The 9,078-nt window shown below is 35.2% G+C and overlaps 1 protein-coding gene across 2 annotated transcripts; it reads right to left on the minus strand.

Annotated features, from left to right (window-relative positions):
- Positions 1-1,188: 1,188 nt before the first annotated feature.
- Positions 1,189-7,928, minus strand: LOC131621843 (protein FAR1-RELATED SEQUENCE 4-like). Of its 2 annotated transcripts, none has more exons than XM_058892885.1 (4): positions 7,759-7,928; positions 5,463-7,541; positions 5,330-5,377; positions 1,189-1,673 (listed from the first exon to the last, which is right to left on the minus strand). In XM_058892885.1, the coding sequence occupies exons 2-4, from the start codon at positions 7,503-7,505 to the stop codon at positions 1,533-1,535; spliced, it is 2,232 nt and encodes a 743-aa protein (XP_058748868.1). In that variant the 5' UTR covers positions 7,506-7,541; positions 7,759-7,928; the 3' UTR covers positions 1,189-1,532. The 2 variants fall into 2 exon arrangements, with proteins under 2 accessions (XP_058748868.1, XP_058748867.1); XM_058892884.1 differs by having other exon boundaries at positions 5,463-7,623.
- Positions 7,929-9,078: the final 1,150 nt, after the last annotated feature.

Raw genomic sequence — 9,078 nt, forward strand, 5'->3', positions numbered from 1 at the left:
CCAAAGACACGTTTTTTTCTCAAAAAAAAATGTTTTCGGATATGCATTTCCAAAAATACCTTTTTTTTTTTAAAAAAAAAAAAGGTGATTTCGGATATGCATTTTCGAAAACACATTTTTTTCTAAAAAAAAAATGTGATTTCGGAGATGCATTTTCGAAAACATCTTTTTTTTCTAAGAATAAAGTGTTTTCGGAAGTGCACTTCTGAAATCAACTTTTTTTCAGAAAAAAGGTGCATTCAGAGATGCACTTCCGAAATATATGGGCGTTTTAGGAATTTCGCGCGGATTTTAAAAAGGTTAGGGGGTGGATAAAGAAATTGTCAAAATCGAATTGATGCAATCGACCACATAAAGAAAATTCGATTGGAAAACAACTTTATCCAACTTGAGCTCCATAGTCAGGGTAATGCACCATCTGACCGTCAACAGCTCAGCCAATCCTTGATCAACATCAATAAACTTTTTCTTGCTTGCTGCGAAAATAATCTTCCTCCTGTGATTCTTGAAGATACACCCAAAGACCGTGAAACCCTCCCTTGACAGGCCCACATCCACCTGTGCAATATGAACATCTGCTAGAAAAGATTCCAAACTGTGAATAACAAATTGATGTCGTAAAGCGACCGGGTTCTCTCTGATGAAAACGTGCACACTATCAAAGGCAGTAGAGGCCACGGCAACCGGAGAACACGGGTTTTATCCTAACTGATTGATAAACTATAAATTCATTAAAAAAAATTAAAATTAAATAGAAAACTGAGGCATAAACCTAACTCAAAAGAGAATGTAAAATTAAATTAAATTAAATTAAATAAAAAATTTAACTAATTACATAAATTTTATCCTTGACCGAGTATTATATCATAGAAATTCTTTTGACACGTTTTTCTTCTTTGTTTTAGAGATCATTGGCTCTAGCATTTTTACCTATCTAATTCATCAAAATCGTCCTATCGTGAGCGACATTGACATGCATATTAACTGCGTTACTCTATTGTTCCTCTCTTTGTTTATTGTCTTGATTCATTGCGAATTTCGTAATTGCTTGAAAAGGATGAACTCCGATTTCTTGATATATTTCTTCTTGCTCTTCTATCTCATGATAATCCTCTTTCTCAACTTTCAATCATAAATCTAATAAAGGAACCAGTGTAATTGAAGAGACTCCCTAGGAATAATCATGTAGGTGGAATGGGCTTCTGAAACATTCAAGCCTTCAAATTTTACATATTTTCATTTTAACAAGTGCTTTTTGATAAGTTTCCCCCACTAATTCTAAGTTCAAAACAATGAATCTCTCGCCATATAACCGAATATAAACAAAACCAACACATGATACCTACGTCGATGGCAAGCCTATCAATGGAGTACTACGGTTCTCAAGTTTTTTAAATGTCACCTACTCGCCTAGCCTCGAGGATTTTCCAGATATTATCAAGTTTAACATGTAGAGCGCCTTTCGGAAGTTATGTCTCTTATGTACAGTTCAATACATGTGTCTTTGGATCCTTAGGAGAATACTTATTCAGCTAAGGAGGAAGATGGTTGTCATGCAAATGAGTTGAGGTTGCATTGTGAAAGGGGGACGAAACATTAAGGAACATAGCAGCCGGCACCATGCTGTGAAACTGCATTTGCATGACATTATGTGACCTTAGATCAGTAGGCTCCTGTTACAAGCAAATACAGACATTTAAAATTTGAAACCATGTGTCCATACTACAAAGGTGCTTTTGGCACAGCAAATGTTGTGTAAATCTAGCTTAGAAACAAAACATTTTTGTTGAAGAAGAATCACATGTCTTAATGGGAACCCGAAATTTAGAAAAAGAAATTAAATAAAGAGATAAAACCATGGAAAGTAAAATGTATTTGTTAAATGAAGATATGAAAAGTGTAGAAAGAAATGAATCTCAACCTACCCCAAAGCTTAGCTCCTTCGAGGTGAAGAAAACTCGCTCTGCCTAACCATAATGATTCAGTCAATAAATTTGCATACTAAACACAATTCACTCCCTAGTCTACTATTTATTTACCGTATATCCTTACCACACTCATTATTACATAATTCCCCTTTTTCCTTATCAATATTACACAATTCCCCTTTTTCCTTTATTACATAACCTCTGTTTTAATGGTCATTTCAAAGCGGCACTACGCCACTACAGCATTCTTAGCATCCTTGTTTCCTTGATTTTTTATTTTTTTTGGATTGTGAAAGGGTTTGGGGATCATCACATCGAACTTAGGAGCAACCACACAAGTGAGAGAGACACCACATATTAATCTAAAATCTTAAGGCATTGGATTTATAGGTTTTCTTACTAATAGAGTGTTAAACATTAACTTTTCCATCTGATGTTGGACTCGTACTCATGGAAGTTGTTTTATCCATATCTAATTGCACCGCCGTTGCTGCACTCAATGGAACACGCCGCCTAAACACCCTTGATAGGAAGACTTTCGATACAAGGAGCCTCGGGATCTAAAGCACCGGAAGTATTAATGTGCTAAATGTTCATGGATCCAAGAGACCCCGACACCACATATCCACCCAAAACCTTAAAGACATTAGGGGTATGAGTTCATTCTCTTATATATCCAACATTTCCTCTTTTTCTAGTTAATGTGCTACTTCACCACTCACACTTGAAACCCAACAATCTCTCCACCAGTGTGAGTCACTCATATCACTAGCCTTAATCTACTTTAAGATCCACTTCCGCTCCTAACCAAGCTTAACCATAGCTCTAATATCACTTGTTGGGAAAAATATAAGTTAAAACACCTAATAGAATGTCAGCGGATGAATAGCAATAATAACAGTGCAAAAACAAGAATATCTTTTTTGTAAATGAATGAAAATAAAAAAATGAGTATTGTTACAATCTCCCCCAACAAAAGGCGGCTAAACTTCCTTTTGAATATTTTTCTTCTCAAAAGATTTTATCTCAAATTTATCGAGTTATTGTTATTGATGATGATTTAAAATTAAGCATGGAAGTGACCTTTATAGTAATACAACTTGATGAGTAATAGCTATAATTTATAGAGAAGTTTTCTCCTCTTGTTACGCATTTTTTTATTCATAGTTGCTAAATTAATTTCTTAATCTTTTGTTTCCTTTCCACCTAAAGAGGAAAACTCATCAATTATTCACAATGAACGAGTCAATCTCGACGGCATCAACAACAGCGATTAAGTTAACCTCTTCAAACTACTCCATTTTGAAGCCTAGAATAGAAGACATATTCTATTGCAAGGATTTGTATTAACCTTTGCAAAATAAAGGGCCAAAGGAAATCGGAAAGACTGATGATGATTGAAATTTGATGAACAGAAAAACGGTTGGACAAATTCGACAATGGTTAGACCAAAGTGTCTTTCATCATGTTACGTAAGAAACAGTTGTGTACTTGTTATGGATGAAAGTTGAATCCTTGTACGAAAGAAAGACAACCCATAATAAAGCCTTTATTATTCGGTAGTTGGTGAACCTCAAGTTCAGAGAAACCCTTAGTGTTTTTGAACACTCGAGTGATTTTCAAAGATCGGAAAATCAACTCACCAATATGAAGACGGTGCTAGAAGGGGAATTGCAAGTATTGTTATTACTAAGTTCCTTGGTAGACAATTGGGACACATTTGTGTTTACGTTGAGTAACTCAACACCATAAGGTGTTCTAACATTGGACATAGTAAAAGATAGCATGTTTAATGAAGAATCTAGAAGGAAAGAACAAAGAATTCCATCTGAGTCTGAGGCACTTGTCAGAGAGTATCGTGGAAGCAGTATCTACAAGAAGTTCAATACTAGAGACAGGTTAAGGGGCAAGTCTAAAGATAATTTCAGGGAAAAATCGTGGACAAGAAAAGACTTAGAATGTTACTATTGTCACGAGAAAGGTCACATGAAGAGAGAATGTAGGAAACTCAAAAGAGAGCATCAAGAAAATGGAGAAGAGAGAATGTAAGAAACTCAAAAGAGAGCATCAAGAAAATGGTGATGCGAGTAACATAGCTGCTACCATCTTTCGGGTTTCTCTATATTTGAGGTTCACCAATCGCCGAATAGTAAAGACTTTATTATGGGATGTCTTTCTCTCGTACAAGGTTTCAAGTTTCGTCCATAACGAGTACGCAAGTGTTTCTTGCACAACATGATGAAAGACACCTTCATCTATCCATTGTCGAATTTGTCCAACAGTTTTTCTGTTCATCAAATTTCAATCATCATCAGACTTGCCGGTTTGCTTTGTCCCTTTATTTTGCAAAGGTTGATACAAATCTTGCAATAGAATATCGGTTTGCTTTGTCCCTTTATTTTGCAAAGGTTGATACAAATCTTGCAATAGAATATGTCTTCTATTCTGAGCTTCCAAATAGAGTAGTTTGAAGAGGTTAATTTCATCATTGTTGTTGATGTCGTCGAGGTTGACTCGTCCATTACGAATAATTGATGAGTTTTTCCTTTTTAGGTGGAGAGAAAATGAAGGATTACGAAATAAATTTAGCAAGTATAAGTAAAGAAAATACGTAACAAGAGGAGAAAACTTCTCTATAAATTATAGTCATTACTCATCAAGTTGCATTACTCTAAAAGCTACTTCCATGCTTCATTTTAAATCATCATCAATAACAACAACTCAATGAGAAAAAAATCCAAAGAGTTTAGCCATCTTTTGTTGGTGAATTGTAATCATAATCATTTTTATATTCTCATTCATTTACAAATAAGATATAGTTGTTGTTCCATTGTTATTGTTGTTATTATTATAGTATGAGAAAAGTATGATCCTGAGATAATCATCCACTAACATTCTATTAGGTATTTTAAGTGATATCTTTTCCAACAAGTGGTATCAGAGCCATGGTAAGCCTCGGTAGGGGAGCGGAAGTGGATCCTAGTTTGGATTAAGGTTAGTGGTGTGGGTGAATCACACTTGTGAAAAAGGTTGTTGGGTTTCAAGTGTGAGTGGTAAAGTTTCACATAGACTAGAAATGGAAGAAATGTTGGATATATAAGAGAATAGACCCATACCCCTAATGTCTAAAGGTTTTGGGTGGATATGTGGTGTCGAGGTCTCTTGGATCCATGAACATTTCACCCATTGATACTTCTAACGCTTCGCTCCCCAAACTCCCCGACATATTTGACTTTAAATTGTTTATGGCATCAAGTTGTGTCCTTTCTAGATTAAGTGTAACAAAATGTTCAAACTCAGAAAACAAGCAATTTTATGAAAGAAAATTTGATCAATTGGCATTATTTATTTTTGAAAATTTGAACGCATATTATTGTTAAAAAAACCAGGGCATAACATACCATTTGTTGAAAACCATCGTTACCACTTACTACTCCAAGCTGAGGTACCTATAACATAAAGAATGCCAAGTCAAAGACAAATTTAAAAGAAAACAAGGACATCACTCAATCAGCAATCACCAAAAAAACCAACCTTTCCTTTATTTCCTTCAATATTTTCGACAGTTCCTAGACTCCTACCAGTCACACCAGTCCTCACAGCCTTCTTACCCGAATTCATTTTTGGATCAGACACCTTATCAGTAGATGTACTAATAGATTGATACACTTCTTCAACATTGCAACCAACATGAGTAGCTAAGGTTGCATTCTCAACAGAGTTATTTAAATTTGCGCATTGCTTTAAAGCTTCACTTAATGCACTTAAAGCCATATGGTAACTTTCTTGGGATAAAGAACCTTCTTCACCTAATATTATGGCCCGTCTGCATAAATCATTGAATCTCCGGACCTTAGATTGAACGTCTTCCAGCTTTTCACCAATAGGATGCCTACTTAGAGCAGCATTTGTCCATCTTTTCAATATATACTTTGTCGGGATGTTAAAAACACCAGACATTTGGAGAACGACAATCGCATGTCTACATAGGTAACCCTTATATTCAAACAAGTGACAAGAACAACATATATCCGAGTTTGATGTGTTCCATTCTACCATGTAGTTCTGATTATTTTCAAAGTCTTTCACATTATAAGTACTAATCACGCCATCATTTTCTTTCTTTAGATGGCAAGCAGAAGCACCCAAAACCTCAAACTGAAACTTTTGATAGATTTCGTGAGTGTAAACTAACAACAATTGTTTTTCAAACGGGGAAGGAGACTTTAACTCGGGTGTTTCATGCCAAGCATCAAAATTTGCTTTGGCTTCCTCTTCATATCTATCTTCAAGAATCAATCGGTACTGTTCTATAAATTCCCTAAGTGAAGTATCAACTTGGACATATTTATCAAACAAAGAATTTAAACTTTCTGAGCGCGAGCCAGTAGACAAACCGGCAAAAGAAATATCCCTCATAAAAGTTGGCACCCAACACGCACGATCATCGTACAAGGATTGGACCCATTTAACATCTCGAAGTTTAAACCTATCAACCATCTTCCACCATCTCCTTTCAAATTGGTCTTCTGTCCATGACTTAAATATACATTTGTTGAACTTTTCCATAAAGCTATCATGCCATGTACCTAAAAACTCAAGCTGTTTTGGTATCTTTTCCAAAACATGCCACAAACAAAAACAGTGATGCGTTCCTGGAAAAACAGCAGCAACAGCAGCTTTAATAGCCTCGTTTTGGTCTGTCAGAAATACTCGTGGAGCATGTTCTCCCATTGCTATAAACCACGTTTGCAGTAACCAGGCAAAAGTAAAAACTGTCTCATCGGCTATCAACGCGCATCCAAGCAATGTCGGTTGAATATGATGGTTAACACCAACGAAAAGCACCAATGGTATTTTATACTTGCTAGTAAAATACGTTGTGTCAAAAGAAACAACATCAGCAAAATAACCAAAATCTTCCAACCCTTTAGAATCAACCCAAAACACATTCCTAAGTCGATGCTCTTCATTCAAATCAATCGCATAAAAGAATTTCGGATTCTCTTCCTGCATATGCATGAACAATTCAAGAAGCAACTGAGCATTCCCTGGTTCTAAAACCAAACTCCGTCCTTTATCATTTTGACGATTCATAAAATTCTCTAAACATTCAACATTCTGATAAGCACTAAACAATTTCCCACCTGCAGTTGAGTTCTTCTTCCTCCGCATCCGAGCATCATTACTTAACGGATCAGAACTCCGATGACTTCGAAAAAAATGAGCTTGAGCAGGCAAAAGCTCATGATTATGCTCCTTCACAAAACTAAAAACATACCATTTACCATCCGGTCGTCTCTTCACATGCAAACTAGCTTTACAACCGATTTTCGGCGAAGGACGAGGATTAATCGCATCGTCCGATTGTTGCTTATTACCATATCTTATACACGAAAATTTAGCATCGATAAATTCCTTCGATGCCCTAGACCGACGACTACTTAACTTAGCAGTACCAAACCCTGCAGACTTAGCATATTCTTTGTAAAATGAATATGCAGCTTCATGAGATTCAAATTCCATTTCATTATTAGGTTCTGGAATTGTGTTAGCCATTACATTAGAAGAATCCATAGTTTCTGCTATAACATTCAAATTTCTCAGATCCACCTAATTTTCAAAGCAATTGTTTCACGTGTTCAATATACAAATTATACAACAGTTTTCCTCAATAATCTGATTTCAATTGTACCTAAATGGAGGAACAGTGATTTATTGAGAAATTAAATTAAGCAGAAGCTAAAAATTTGATTTTTTTTTTCGAATGTAGTAATTCAATTTATCAAAATCACGTTGGAAGAGTATTTGGAAAAGTGAAAATGAAAACCTGGATGGGTTTGTTGATGTTTACGGCGGCCTAGGAAGAACTCCGGCGAGTTTTCCGAGCAGTTGAGAAGTTCAGTTCTGTGACATCAAGTTGTTTGTGATGCTACAAGGGGAAAGTGACCAGGGCTGCTTTTTTTTTTTTTTTGAGATGCTGAGTTTTGTGTTTTACAATTTAATTGTTTCTTTTTTTTGTCAAAAAATTTTAATTGAATTGATGTTTTTTTGTCTGATGAATAATGGGCCTCTTCAAAATGAAATGTATTGGGCCTTGAATTAAAATACCATGTTCTTTTTGGTAGTTTTGGGCATTAATCTTCTCACCCTATGGCATTATCAATTATCCTTATAAAACTGAGAAATGTTCTTCGCGTGTTCGGAGATTGGAATTCGGACGCACCTATTTTAAAGAAAAATACTTTATTAGATATGTATCTTTATTATTTTCAAAATTAATTCGGATATTAATCTTCTGATAAATCTAAGGGTGAGTCCGGATAACAATCTTCTGACCCATTTTCATAATAGTAAGTTATTAAGCAATAAGTTTCTTAAAAACTTGACAGTAATAAATCCTATATACAAAGTATGTTACCATGTATAAATATTATATATAAAGTATTAAGTCCAAAAGTTTAAGTCAATCTGGGTAAATGTGAAGGCAGCCAACTTAGGTAGAAGACTATCACATCCAAGGGGTGTGTCTGACGGTGATCTACATATAGCATGAAGCAGATATCATTTGCCTCCATGTGGTTAAGATAAACTCCAAACGACTTGATTGCCTGATATCCTCTGAGCGGAATGATGGAGCAAGCACGTGGCAAATCCTCATAGTACTCTTCTACATATACTCATTCGATGAGACGTGCAAAGTGTTGGTGGATCCATGCTTGAAAATGGTATAGATGGAATATTAGTAACGGAGTAGAATAAGTATTATGAAATATTAGTAATAGTAAATGTGAAAAATATTATCGTAAATAGACTGTTGTTTCTCGTCAATTGTCTAGTCTTCCACATACATATTTCACCTAACTTGGAGTATAAGTAAACCAAACAAAAGGTCTCCTAGTTATACTTACAAATTCTTCGAAGTTAATAAAGTATTTGAGATAGATAACATCGACATAGAATGCATTTTTATGGATATATATATATATATAATTTACTCACATAAATATTATAGTTAGAGAGAGAACAAGGTTTTGTTGTATATAAAAGATATTCAAATTCTAGTAGATATGACAATATGGTAGGGTTTTCAGCATTACTATCTTCGTTCCCGCCTCCTTATACTGCTATCGCCTCCAAATTCTATCAG

Source organism: Vicia villosa, unplaced genomic scaffold (assembly GCF_029867415.1).
Source record: "Vicia villosa cultivar HV-30 ecotype Madison, WI unplaced genomic scaffold, Vvil1.0 ctg.000011F_1_1, whole genome shotgun sequence".
In the NCBI taxonomy this organism is placed as follows: domain Eukaryota; kingdom Viridiplantae; phylum Streptophyta; class Magnoliopsida; order Fabales; family Fabaceae; genus Vicia; species Vicia villosa.

What these genes read in the sequence shown, in the direction of transcription:
- LOC131621843 (XM_058892885.1), bottom strand. Translation starts at nt 7,505, where the DNA reads ATGGATTCTTCTAATGTAATGGCTAACACAATTCCAGAACCTAATAAT. An exon ending in TTGAAGGAAATAAAGGAAAG is followed by an intron (nt 5,378 to 5,462) that starts GTTGGTTTTTTT and finishes TTTATGTTATAG; the next exon opens with GTACCTCAGCTTGGAGTAGT. An exon ending in ACGATGGTTTTCAACAAATG is followed by an intron (nt 1,674 to 5,329) that starts GTATGTTATGCC and finishes TGCTTGTAACAG; the next exon opens with GAGCCTACTGATCTAAGGTC.